This window comes from Balearica regulorum, chromosome 2, assembly GCF_011004875.1.
Source record: "Balearica regulorum gibbericeps isolate bBalReg1 chromosome 2, bBalReg1.pri, whole genome shotgun sequence".
Lineage (NCBI taxonomy): Eukaryota > Metazoa > Chordata > Aves > Gruiformes > Gruidae > Balearica > Balearica regulorum.
In genome coordinates, this window is record NC_046185.1 from 29,574,274 (window position 1) to 29,588,538 (window position 14,265).

Below are 14,265 nucleotides of genomic sequence, written 5' to 3' on the forward strand. Positions count from 1 at the left end.
ATGAAACTGTCAACTAGAAGATCTGTTTGATTCGGTGATCCTATCTGTTGGTTTACATGGGAATAAAGGGCTTCATGGACAAGCAGGGTATGTATCAGATGGGAAAGGCTGGGGCGGTGGCTGCATGGGGTTTTAATGAAGTTTTTTACACTGTTCAGCTACAAGTTATCTATGAGGAATAGTAAGAAACAAACACGACTAGCACGACTTTGAAGAAAGCAGGTTCAGGGCCATGACATAATTCTAAACCTGCAATTTTTTCTAGAGTATTCTCCTGTGGAGTTCAACAGCCTTCAGGAGTAATGTATGCTCACGTTATCAGATGCTCCTACAGATTTGTCATTAAGGCCGCACAAGCAATCTTAATTCCATTACGCTTAAATGCAAGTATTTGACTTTGCAAAATGTTCTGTGGGTTGTTTTTGTTTTAAAAAAAGTGAAGTAGGGAACTCCTAAGAAAATCCTTGTATGGATGATACCAGCATATGCAGTGAGCAGCTTTCTGTGAAATATGAATACTTATGTGCACAGTGCAAGTCTGAGCTCTGAGGATTTGGTGGCCACACTGTGCTTGCTGGACATACGCACGCCTTCCCCTTGATTGTGGTGACAGGAGGAATGCGTCCTCACAGTACGTTAGACGGGAACTACAATTTAGAAGCACATAGGATTCTGTTTGTAGAGATAAAGTGAAACTTTGTTTTTGTTCTTGCTGCTATTTTAGCAGGAACTTTCACCAGAAAAATAAATTAACCTTAGATACTCAGCATAGAAAATATTTACACACTTCTCAAACAATATATTCTGATTACCCAACAGTAAAAGAGGACCAAATAATGGGGGAAAAAAAAAAAGGTAGGCAATCAAATACGCGTGGTATTGCCAGTAGAAAGTCTAACACTGGAACAAATTGACTATAAATACTCAGTGTTTGCTTTAATAGAAAAGGATATTGCAATTTATAGGAGGAAGACGAGGGGTATAAATTGTGTAGACTAACCAAGCCTGTGCCAAATCAGCAGTAAGAATCCACACCTGAGAGACACTCCAGAACTTTAATTCTAGCCTCAGATCATTAAACTGGTTAAAAGATGGGTTTTCTCCCTTACGGCAAAGTAATTCTTATTTTTCTGTTAGTAAAGCATCAAAATGAAGTCTTTGCTATGCCAAAGTTCCAGGGTGGATGACATGTAGTATTTCAGAGAGATTCTTTGAATTTTTGGCATTCACACACTACAAAACCACCTGCCATACGCAGAACTGCTTCTAGGGGCTTTGTGGCAGAGGCACCTTGCTTCTCTGCTTTCTCTGCTGCAGAAAACAGTATCTGCAGAAAGGGGAAGGCTACTGGTCCACCAGGTAAACATTGCTGAGTGTTTAGAAAAGAGCAGCTGAGCTGCTTTGCAGGAAGAAAGGAACAAACAGAACCCATGAGCTACACAGTAGCTCCTTCCAGTAGTATTGTAGTACTACCTCACTGCTTCCCTCATCTGATCTCCAGCCTTTACTGTATTTCCTCTTTTCTCTGTCTTCCCTCCCCCCCCAAATACAGCTGAATCATGGGGAACGCACACGGGAAAAAGTTACAATGCAGTATTACCAGAATTCCCAGAAAGGCCAAGTTAACTGTACACACTCACAAACAAGTATACAAATCGTTGAGTTGGGTGGTTTTTTTTCCTCTTTTTTTCTCATGCTTGTAGTCAGTCCTTCAAAACTAATTAATAGATCACGTACATGCACAGAAGGCCGCTAGGTTTGGTTTTTTTCCTTGCTTACTAACCCTTACCCCAGGAAAAACTATTGCATAACTATTGCTATGAGACAGCTAAAATTATCAAAACAATAAAGCAACTACATTCTTGTGATGTGCTGTCTTTTTTATTATTATTTTGTTCTCTTACTCACAGATTCACAAAATTCAGCAGTTGGTAGTGGGTCACCAAGTCATTCATTAGTGCAAATTCATGAAGTTCAACTTTATGACACTTAGCACTCTTAATTGTCTTTCAGGCAAGCCATACACCCTTCCGTGGCCCAGCCTTTGACGTTTGTTGTTCGGTTGTGTTTTTTAAAGCTTCCTCCATTCAAACCAGCATAAGTCATAATTTAAGTGGATTTACACTTGAAATTAATCTAATGCTGTATTTCTGAAAATGGTTTCGCAGACGATATTTGGTGTAGTATGAAAAACCTCAAAGTGGTGGAAATTTTTGAAATTCTTACAGAAAGTTCAGGTAAGATAGCGGTCTGTTGGGCCCGCTGCACTACCGGTGTTACCAAAGCTACGTACAGGTTAACAGCTCCACAGTAAGCTGTGCAGATTGAATACAAAGCCTTAGGAGAATCCAATATGTAGAAAAATAAAATTTTGGCAGAATTCAGTTGCTGTATTGGAAAGATACATGAAGAGATATAGCTATTTTTTCTGCATGTACACTTTTAACAGTGCAATATGATATGTTACAGAAGTGTTTAATCATATTCTAAAATCATTTTCATGTGTGTACAAAATTCTGTATAAGTTAAATGTAATGGAATTTACAGTTAATATTTAAAGCATAATACAAGTGGTAATTTTAAATGTTTTTACTCTATAATAAGGAAGCACAGTTTGCTAGAAGTAGCATTTAATATCATTCATGTGAATAAGGTGTTAAATTTTTATTTTTTTTTAAAACACATCTTTGCAGTTCAGCAAATGCCCTCAATGCCAATAAAACTAATTTAAAAATGGCTTTATATTGTTGTGCACTTAGGACAAACTTGACCTACATAAAAGAGTGACAGGTTTTAGACATACTTAATTCAGGTACATCTGAATTTCTGTAAGAACTTAAGAGCAATGAGAGTATTTAATACTTAAGAGTATTTTTATCTGTGCAAAGCTTATGTAACTTTCATTTTATTTGGGTTTACTAGATCCAAAAACTGAAACTGAACATGAACATAGAAAGCAGCAAAGTTCACATTACCTTTTGTATACCCTTATAGCTCAGTTTACATTAATATACTCTACAAAAAGGGCATCACAGATTGAAAAAGGAAACAAAAAAACAAAAAAAAGAAGAAACCTGTAAGACACCAGACCAAGGAGAGAATGTATAATATTTTCTCTTTTATTATTATTTTTTCTTTGAAGATTACCTAACATCCTTGTGGTAATAACCCAAGGTAAGATGTAAACAAATTTCAATGCTGCTCAAATGAATTAAAATATTCTGTTCAGCTCCTACAATAAGTCAGAACAGTGGCACCAATTCCTTTCAACATTAAATCACATTCATCTTATTGTACATGACTCTTGTGCAAGTAGTAAAGGCTTTATTCATGACCTTGGCTACATCAGTAGAGAGGGATATATCAGCTATGTACGTATTTTAAAAAATTAAACTGACAGAACAACATATTCTGTCATCTCAAATACCAGCAGCATCTTTCTACATATTTAGGATACGTTTGGCCTAAGCCTTTAACACCTTTTAGAACAGCCATGCAATAAAACAAACTTGGAGATGTTTCTTAAGAGAGAACACAGAGCAGTTTAAACATTTTTCTGAATAAAGCCAAGATAAAGCAAATCCAGGCCCTTTTAAATGGCTGCAACTTTTCATACACTTAAAGCTCTATAAAACTAGAGCCTATTAGTATATATATTTATATTTTTTATATATATCTTAAATAAGTCTCTTGTCTGCTTTCAAAATTTATGAGGGGTTTTTCTGGTCTTTTGGAAGGGCAATAAATAAAAGTAGAAAAGGCTGAACTGTTTTGCATATCTTTGTGGAAGAACGGAGAACAATTACACTTTTAGAGTTCCAGAAAGATCACTGTACAGAACAAAAAGCTTATATACAATTAAGTGTGCAATTTTAGGTGGCTGGGTCTTTTATTATGCAAGATCTCCTTTTTGACTGGAAGCCACTTCTACTCTTGACCAAATCCCTCTGTTTCTTCAATGGCAAAGAGCAGCTTCTCTTTTAGTTGTTCGTAGCTTTTATATGGTGGCAAATCCAAACGATTAAAACTGAGCAGAAAAAAACAAAATTTGGTTAAGTTTATCTAAATCCCATGTAGAACACTACAGAACTCTATAGTAGAAGTTAAAAATTGTCTGGTCTAACACTTAGAAATGAAGAAATAGCAATCGGTGCTATCTCACTGCCTGGACGTTTCTATCAGCTGCAAAAACAGGCAAAGTTTGAGAGGAATACTTCAAGAAACAAAAGACCGTTATCGCAGCAGACAAAAACCAGAACCTCTGAAGACTAAAGACCAAGCCCAAGATAGATACAGAGAAGTGTAATACTCAGAAGAAGAAATGTTTGCCATCATCCTGGTTTGAAGCAGCTCCAAATTCCAGCAGAGCATGAAAAAGCTGAATTTTTCTTCTTCCTAAGCATGCCTGGATATAGGGGTGGGGTTTTTTTCGCTCTGAACTTTGCCCTAAAAGGCTCCTGCCAAAATTCTGTGTCTTCCCCAAAATCATCTTAGACAAAGAGGGATGTTTAACTCTTGCAATCATCACTTGAAAAAACAGCAGCAGTAGAGAAAATGGAGGATTCCCTGAAGTAGTTTAAAAGTATGCTGAATATTACTGTCCCAGTGTTGCCAAAGGAAGGTGTGTCCATTTTGCACACAGTATGCATGGGGAAACTGATCTGTGTATACCTGTTGTTGCTCCAGTTTGGCATAGGAATGCCAAGCCTACAACAGTCTGAAGCCTGGCAGAAAAAATACCTGCAGTCTTGGCTAAGCATCCTTGTTTTGAATGTTTGCTGTGATTTCTTTCACCTTGCTTTCTCTCATGACTATACATTTATCTTCTATAATGTGCATGTATAAGAATTGTATCTAATAACTGTATATACCTAATACCAACATGACTTTTGTTCAGTTATTTAATATTCCCTAAAAGAAAGAATTAGGGAAACACCTCTCAGTTCTATGCAAGAAGGATGATATCATACTTCTGATACTGACAAACTGTCTACAGTGCAGTAGCAAAATTTAAGAACAGGGCAACCAGAAAAGTTTTCAATACTGGCATATCAGAGCAATCAAAGAAGCTGAAGATGGAGATCGAGAACTGATTCAAATTAGATTTCATTTGCTTTGGTAAATGCAAGATTGAAAGAGAGAACCACTAAAGGTACAGAAAGTTTACATGTAACAACTCACCAAGTGTGACTTCTTGGTAACCAGGTTTCCTTACCAACTTTTTCAATGCAGAATTTCTGAGGACCATTACTTCCTAGGAAAGAAGATTTTTAACAGTGTGAAGCTGTTACTTTTAAGTAGCACACATGATACATATACGTGATATAAGACACAACTCAGATGATACAGCAGACAGAGCTCATTACGTGCTACTCGATGTTACATGAATATGAACATTCTTCTCATAGAAATGAGCTAATTTCCTAATCATTTATAAATGTATTCATGGGATTTCTGATATAAAAAGCCCTTCTAGATACAAGCTGATGTACATGAAGTTCCTGCTATCTGTACACTTGCAGCACGGTTCATTTGCAGATGGAACAGTTCAGTATAAAAGTTTTGGTCACCTTTTACTTACTTACCCATAAGTTCAGCAAATCCACCTAGTGGTAATCTGCAAGTGCCAGTGACAAACTGCAGAAGTCGCATGCGAACCTCGTTGTCTGTTTCTTTTACGAACTAGGCACAGAAATTGAAATTACTTAATAAAAAACTTTAGCATAGCTGGAGAAAAACAAAAACCCCACAAGACTGTTGAAAAAGTATAATTCCATTTAAAAAGACACCACCGTGAGAACAGTTTACCTTTCTTGATTTCAGCAAAACTGGGTGGAGGGAGAAGACAGTGATTTCAGATAATATGCACTGTCAACTGTTATAAGGCTGGGAACAGCAAATAAGAAGAAACTTTATCTATTTTATTCTGCACTAAAATACAAATCATGCCAATGCTTTATATGAAGACTATTGCCATTTTGATTAAACACAGCAATAGCCTAGCCACAGGCTCTGGGTATTTCAAGACTGAAGTATTCTCTGCACGTGGCAGTCTCAGTGAGAGGAAACACCATCTGTAATAGCTGCATCACTTCATAAGGAAATTCACTGGGAAAGGGAAGAGGAAGAAAAGACGGGGGGACAGAGACCATCTCAATAAGAGAGGAGGCATTAATACAACTAGAATTTTGACTCAGAAAAACCTGGATAACAAAATGAGTATTTTTGTTCTACAAATGTTGAAACCATATCCAAGTTACCTGAACTTCCCGTTAAGATTCTTTCAGTACCAAGCCTCTCAAAAACAGATTATATCGCCAGATCTTACATTATTCTGACAATATAAATAAGCTAGGAAATAACTGATTTGCATCATTTTCTTATAGAACTTTGTTAAAAGCATCTCTACAATAGTGATTTATCAAAAGGCAGGAACTGCCTAGCTGTGACTTCTCTCTAGGGAAATTCATAGAAACTGAGAGCCTGTCTAGCATTTTTGTAGGTTTTTTTCTGAAAATAATTCTTAGCCAACTTCATTAAAATGTGAGTTATAATCAATGCTAGACTGGCACAGTTAATATGACAATAATCATAAATAATATGTGGCATTTCAGATGTACAGGTGTGCTACATATTAGAACATATAGAAGGTAGATCACTGCTAAGAATAAAAAAACCCTCTATCTATCATTGTATAATCAATAAGAAGGACAACTTATAGAACAAGTATTCATGACCCAGCCATCCAAATGTAATGTGGGTATCTATCTGCCATTTTCCACCCTAAAGTATGCTTCCTAAGAACCAGTAATCCTCCTTTCCTTCTCTGAGAAGAAAAAAGAAAAGAAGCAGTGAGAACCTGCACTCAGATGGCATTCCTCCACTCCACGTGCTATTTGTATTACAAAACAAAACAAAACCTAAAGAAATTGGAAATTTTACTAATCACCATACCTGCCAGAACCATATGATCTGCTTGCTGTTCCTTGTATAATGACGATAAACAGTGTTCCTCTGCCAGTCTGCTAAATCAACTTCTTGCATACCACAGAGCATAACCTAGAAAACAGAATGGTTGCTTGACAATATACATGTGTACACACAAAAATTAAAAGTTAATTTTGTATCTTGTATGAGGCACGCTAACAAAAATGGAAGTTCCTGCTCCCAAAAAAGGGCTGTTAATTCTTTCATTTTACTCCACAGTTAGATTTTCCTTTATCCTAAGTTTACAGAACTCCTCCAAAGTTGTTTATGTATTTAAGAGGTCTGAAAGCCCGCGTATCAGAAACTTAGTTTCTTTCAACTAATAATTCAATAATAAAAGATATCACCTTTCCCATAAAAGGAAATTTTATATTAAAGAGGATATTACCTTTCCTATTAAATCCTCGCCTCATATTCCAAGATGATGATGATGATTACATTGCAGATACTGCTACTACTAATAAAGATGAAATACACTGCAAAGTATAAATCTGCAAAGTATTCATTAAAAGAGGCAATGAAAGCTTAAAGTGCTAAAGGTAAAGCCTCCCAGAAAACTGAACACTAAATAAGATAGATCAAAGTTCCTTCTCAGGAAAAACTCCCATTTAACTTAAGAAGCTTTCAGAACACTGCTCATTATACCTTGGCAGGTCTCACAGAAATAAATAAGCATTGCACTACAGAGCCTTTTGTCCCAGCTACAAATCACAACCCCAACAATGAGTATAGGTCAGGCTGGTTGTTAAGTAAACATGGTGCATGCAAGTGATTCCTCTTATCAGCCCTTGGGTTAGATACTGAGGATCTGCAAAATTCAGTTTCAAACCTCGTTGGTTCCTCCAACTTTCTGTCCTTAAGTGTAATAACCCTAGAACCTGTCCTGACTATGTCTGTGAAACTAAGCAATCACTATACATCAGAATCAACTTCTGTGCCACCTGTTACAAGGTAATTCTACCCATCTACCACAGAGGAAAAAGTTTTCTATGACTAACAGATCCATCTGTGACCTCACATTCTGATCCTTTCATAGAAACTTGCACACATTTTAATATGAGAATGGAATCTAAAATTCCCAACTGCTGAACACCACAAAACACTGATTCAATAGATACTGACTTTTCCCCATGATTTACCCCCACTGCCCCTATTAAATTCTCCATGTTCCAGAAGTTATCAAATACAGCATGCCACAGATGAGAGATTCAAGCTGACCTATCCATTTAATCATTCCGTATGTATTACCTTTGCAAAAGGTAAAACTGTTGAACAGAAAACCTCACCTCCAGCTCCTTTTCATCAAAATAGTGTAGCCACTGTAGAGGAACAACTTCATTAAAACCATCAAGAAAAGCTTTGGTTTGTTCTCTGACTCCCCGAGAAAATCGCCACTCAGCCATTAGCCTGGGATGGAAAAAACCAAACATAAATATCAATTAGCAGTCAACATGAAGAAGTCTAAACACGTATGACTGCATGTGTTCCCATGAGGTAATGCTCCCCTCCATTTTACTTTCTTATACTGTATGATTCCATAGACTACAAGGGACCTACCATACTAACATTATCACAAATCTCCAAACTTTGACAACAGTAAAAGTAGCACGATGAACTTAGATTATCATTCTAGTTAAAAAATAAATTTTTTATTATTATTAACCTTGCACTAATCAAAATTCAGCAGCCTTTTCATGAAAATAATGCTACTTGGGCATTATGATTTTTTTATGACAAAATTTGCTTTAGCTTAAAAAGTGCATAATCCTAGTGTTTCAATGGTAGAAAAGAAACTGAGGGAACAGAATGAAGCTGCGACGGGGGAGGTTGAGGTTGGGCATCAGGAAAAGGTTCTTCACCGAGAGGGTGGTTGGGCACTGGAACAGGCTCCCCAGGGAAGCGGTCACAGCACCGAGCTTGACTGAGTTCAAGAAGCATCTAGATAACGCTCTCAGTCATATGCTCTGATTCAGCTGGTCCTGTGTGGAGCCAGGAGTTGGTCTCGATGATCCTTATGGGTCCCTTCCAACTCAGGATATTCTATGATTCTATGAAACATTTCCACCAATTTTAAAATATTCTGTTCTTGAGCAAAAAACACCATGTAGGCAGAGAATAATAACAAATACTGTGGCTTATAATACCTATAACTATGGTTGCCCAATACTTCCAGCATAAGACTATTTCCAGCTTCAACAAAGAGTAGTCATTTTCTGTTTTGAGCTTCTGATTTATGCTAAGATTTGGAAGAAGAGGTAACATTTTTTTATGTTTCAGCTAAAATGGTCAAGCCACTTCTGAATAAAAAAAAAAAAGGACAATAAATATATATACATTCTATAGAAACTATTTGACTAAGAAACTAAAGACTGCTAATTTAAGTGGAAACTTTATGTGCAGCACTGGACATACACTGTATCACAGAAAAGGATCTGTGTACATCTGCTTTTGAGATCACTCTGAATAGATGGATCAGAAATACAGGTTCAGAAAGACAAAGAGTGGTAAGATTAGGAGAGAAGCAGGAAAGAGCAGCATAACAGAACAAAGCAAAAAAATAGTTTAAGTCACACCACATTATATAACATTCTGAACTTCAGTTTCCACAGTGACAGCAAAGTTCTGAACAATTTTGAAATCCTCTGTCAAATACATTTCTTCCTTCCACCTGGATTTGTTCCCTCATTTTGTTTGTTCATTTTAAGTTTCATCTGTTCTCTCACTGTACATGTAATAACAAGATAGGTCATGTTCTCTCTATCAGGTCATCTTTTTTTTTTCTTTTTTTTTTTTTTTGGGGGGGGTGGGGGTGGGGGTGGTGTACAGTGGAGGGAGAGGGAAGAGGGGAATAGGAGAGATCAAAATGTACCAAGAGATCATGTGTACCAAGATAGCAAAATGTACCAAGATACCATTTCAGTAATAGTCCCAAGAATTACATAGTAATAGGAAAAAAAGAAAAAGGAAAAAAAACCCAAACACAACAAACAAATCATATACTGTGTCAAAAAAGACTACAGCAACAGAAGAAATATGGACCACTTTTTTCAACATCTACACCTTCCTACCCAATATATTCTTCTTTGTTCTCCTCAGTTACCAAGATATTTGAACCTCCTGATTTCAGCTCATGTGAGGTTACTTTGCCTAAGAGCTCCATATCCACACAAAAATACATTTCCAAGTTACACTCTTCGATGTTATTATCCCTGAATAAAAAAAAAAAAAGCGCAATGAATTCTATATAAATGACAAAATCCATAAAACATCACATACAAAAAAATAATCTACAAACCTTATCCAAATTAGGGAGTTGTAAAATTCAGTATCAATAGATTCTAGGTCCTTAATAGTAAGTTTTTTGCTTAGCATTCGTTTGTAGAAAGGCAGAGAAAAACCAGTGTCAATAAATTTCCCATGAAACAATGCCTGTTGAACAGAAAAAAGTCTGTTTAGCTTTTACTGAACTACTGAATTATTGAAGTATTTCTGGACCTGAATTCTTTTTTTCCCTTCTCCTTGAAATAATAAAAAGCACCAAGTAGCAGTAGCAGCTTGGTATTTAAAAAGAACAAAACAATATATTAAATGGGAAGAAAAAAAGTTAATTGACAAAATTTATCCAAGCATATGTTATCACTACAATTTAGAACTTTTTTGATTAAAAATACACTTTTCATAAAAGAATGAAGTCTATTAAAAGAGAAAATGACTAAGTTTACGCTTTATTATGTGAATAAGAATATATTCCAAGAGTTATTTGATCCTACTTGATCATATTTCATCCTACTTGAGTGTTACTGCCATTTTTTACTACATATATACATCCTGCAAAACCATCCTTTACACAATGCTACTGCAGCATGTAATAAACAGTTTAAAAAATGCAATCACAGACTGCTTCAGAAAGAGCTTTAGCAATCACATTTTTTATAGGTAACAGAACTGAGAACTGAGATTCTCCCTTCTACTGCAAAAAGAAATTGGGAAAAAAAACCAAATCATGGTCACACTTGTCTCACCACGCGTGCACAAAGGGTGTAGGCTAAACTCTAGCACTGAAGCCTAGCATTACACGCACACAGAGCCCTAACCTCTATACTGATTCAGTGCATCTGAGAGCTAACTGAGCACAGCTATAACTATGAAAATACTTTTTGCCCTCATTAGGTACACTTTCTTAAATAAAATACCTCTTTACAAATCATCCTAAATGTAGGCCAAGTATGGCATTCATTGTTTGTCTTCCTCACAGCTGAAATTCTAGGAGCAGAAGAGCCAACGTAACCATTCATTTCCTTTAGGAAAAGGCAAGGCTCCATCTTTTTTTTCCAGCTTCTAATTTCCCCAAGGCTTACTCTCTCATGCATTTTCTTCTGCTTTAGAAGAGCTTAAAAAGGTTCTCTCAGGGACATTTATTTATTTATTTATTTACTAGTCTATACTTCTCATGGGAGAGTGAGTTGATAGAAATGAAAAAATTAAATGTCAAGTGCAGCATCCAGCCATACGATTTCCTGCTTTTTGCAAAAGTAAGCTCTTAAATCATCTCATTTAATGTCTATGATAATCTTACAGCAAATTATACAAGTTGCCTCAGCAAACCTCATTTAACAGCTTTTTGTTACCAAGTAAGATGTGTATTCTTTATGTTTAACCCATTTCAGTTGAAAATGTCTGTGGGTATTTAAGTATAAATCCAAAAGAAGTCATAATGATCTGAAAATCACAACTATTCTAGAACTTAGACAGAAACTACAACTGCACTTAAAAAGCCCATCGAGACTCCTTAAATTGATTCCCACTTACATTATTAGCTGAGGTATTTTAAGCCACTAGAGGGTATCCCAGGAAGTACTGCAGGAAGTGCCATCCATTCTAAACCATGAATATACTCAAAGCTCACAACAGACCACATGAGGGACCATTACAAAGGTGTCTCTGTCTCCCACCCCCTTAGAGAATTTAAAATAAAAATACAAAAATACTTCAGGAAAGAAAAGTCTGTATTTTGATTAAATACTTTAATTAAGTTCTCTTCTATGATTTATACTTTTAGGAAGTAATTTTCCTAAAGTTAACATTTCAATTATGGATTTATCTTATGCGCAAGATCAAAACTCACTGACTAAAAGAAACAGCATTTGGCTCTAGCACCTAATTAGCTTTATCATATCTTCCTGCTAAATGGCATTAGAGCTTACCGAGGGTTCTAAAAGAAAGAAAAAAATTGGTAGCCTATTGAAAGTGTTAACCCAATGAAATAAATTTTCATGACAGCACAGAAATGGGGAACTTGGCCATAAAATCCTTGAAATCAGAGATGTTATCATCAAAACTGAACAAATTTGCTTCTCAAGAAGCATCTATATGAAAAGCAAAATCAAGAAAAGCCCCAAACCTAACTTATTTTAAGTCTCAACATTTTTTTTCCATCTATGCTACACTTTGCTTATATTTATTCTAATTTCATACAAAAAACCTGAACAACAGAAGATTACAGTCTCTTCAATCTGAAAATGCACTGTTACCTACTCTTTTTGGTTTCACTATTTGCCAAGTTCAGCGACGTTGCTGAGGGCTACCCTGCAGACATCATGATGATTATATGGAAAAATGACTGTATTACTACACGGAAGGAAAGAAATGTGACAGAGCAGTCCACTACAGGGTGGACTTCTGGTATCACCTCAGTGATACCAGAAGAAGAAATGATACAACATGCCTTGTCAGCTTGTAGTTTAAGAGAAATCTGATGGCAGAGAATCAGCTCTCTGACAGCTTCTGCTCTCCTCAGTATCTGACCTTTGTATCCAAGTACATACATTTCAATTAAGGCTCAGTGTACTCCGCAAAACATTTGTAACTCATTTTTTTGAATACGGTAAAGTATACCTAGTCTAACTGAGGAGCCTTTTTCAGAAAATACTAGTCAGATTTTTCAGAGCATGAGCATTCAGACACTCAATCAAACAGTGATTTGCATGAAGTACACACATCCAATTGATAAAAATAAAATATTATACTGAATGTCATATTAACTTTCATCACTATCCCAGGAAACTTGAGTGTGTCAGAGACTTAACTTTCAGGGAATATTTTGGCTCAATAACCTTATATGCCTTAATCTTCCATTTCTAAGAGATTAATATAACCTTTAATAACTGTAAAAACAAATACTGTTCAGGAATAAATGTATAGCTACAGAAAATAATAATACCTTAAAAATCTAACCTACCATGGCAATAAAGCGCCCAATGAAACAGAAATATGAAAGATGGTCAGGATTGATTGTTGATGCTGGATTTATCTGCAGGCAATAGTTGCTCTTGCCAGCATATTCAAATAGGCAGTACATAGGGTTCAGTACTTCATGGGAAAGCAAGAAAAACCATTCTCTAAGGAAAAAAAAACATGTATACACATAAAAAACATCAAATACAGATGTTTATCACCATTCCTCTTAGGTAGCTAGCAAAATGGTCAAAATATATGCAAACTTAGAAAAATAATATAAACAGTGTTGTATTAGAATCACAGAATAATATATGGCATTATATACTTCTTAAATATAAAAAAAATTCATTATTAAAAACAATGTTAGAAAGTCATGGTTTCCAAAGTTTAGAAATTATTGTTAAGATTGTCACCTTGAACACACCCTCATCACATAGGTTTTAGCTGCATATTAGTAACATTTTTGCCTACAGAGTCCTTGCCTCAACCAGTACACAGTATTTGTTTTCCTTATGCCTGCTTTACTGCATAAAACTCAAATAAAAAAAAAAAATTACAGATTATTCCATGGGCAGTGCTTATTATAAACAATCCAGGTAAAACAAAACAAAAAAACCCAAACCACAGCACACCTTATTTGCTTTCCAAATCTGACAGCAGAACACACACTGAGTTACTGTGGTTTAACAAATTACCATGCATAAGTTAAGCCCACAGGACACAACAATGTGAAAATATGCTTTTGTTGAGGTTTAACTAATACATGTTATTCACCACTTTCATAGTTTCCAACTCAGCTGACCTGAAATAATAATAGAATCTGGTATTTCAGTGTTAGGATAGCTGATTTTTAGAATATTTGTTGCTCCATAGTATTTACATACAATCAGACACCTCAGAAGCAGTCATATATACTCAGGAGTTTTTGTATCACACCCCAAATGCTTGGAACTGAACAACCAGGCTTAGGGAAAAGCTGCAAAAAAAGCTAAAAGTCTATCCTATAACAACTGCAGGGACTGAATTCCATCCTCATTACCT

General features: G+C 35.8%; 1 protein-coding gene across 10 annotated transcripts in view; it reads right to left on the bottom strand.

Moving 5' to 3' along the window:
* Window positions 1-3,098: 3,098 nt before the first annotated feature.
* WWP1 (WW domain containing E3 ubiquitin protein ligase 1) overlaps window positions 3,099-14,265 on the bottom strand; it is a 64,107-nt gene continuing 52,940 nt past the window's right edge. For 6 of the 10 annotated variants that reach the window (XM_075743774.1, XM_075743777.1, XM_075743772.1 and 3 more), the window contains 8 exons: window positions 13,226-13,385; window positions 10,283-10,416; window positions 10,056-10,196; window positions 8,274-8,394; window positions 6,955-7,059; window positions 5,586-5,682; window positions 5,182-5,254; window positions 3,099-4,027 (listed from right to left, as the gene is read on the bottom strand). In XM_075743774.1, the coding sequence (XP_075599889.1) occupies window positions 3,928-4,027; window positions 5,182-5,254; window positions 5,586-5,682; window positions 6,955-7,059; window positions 8,274-8,394; window positions 10,056-10,196; window positions 10,283-10,416; window positions 13,226-13,385 (931 nt within the window). In that variant the 3' untranslated portion in view covers window positions 3,099-3,927. Of the gene's footprint in view, window positions 4,028-5,181; window positions 5,255-5,585; window positions 5,683-6,954; window positions 7,060-8,273; window positions 8,395-8,865; window positions 9,036-9,131; window positions 9,285-10,055; window positions 10,197-10,282; window positions 10,417-13,225; window positions 13,386-14,265 lie in introns of those variants that run through there. The other 4 variants (XM_075743779.1, XR_012833770.1, XR_012833769.1 and 1 more) reach the window with 4 other exon arrangements.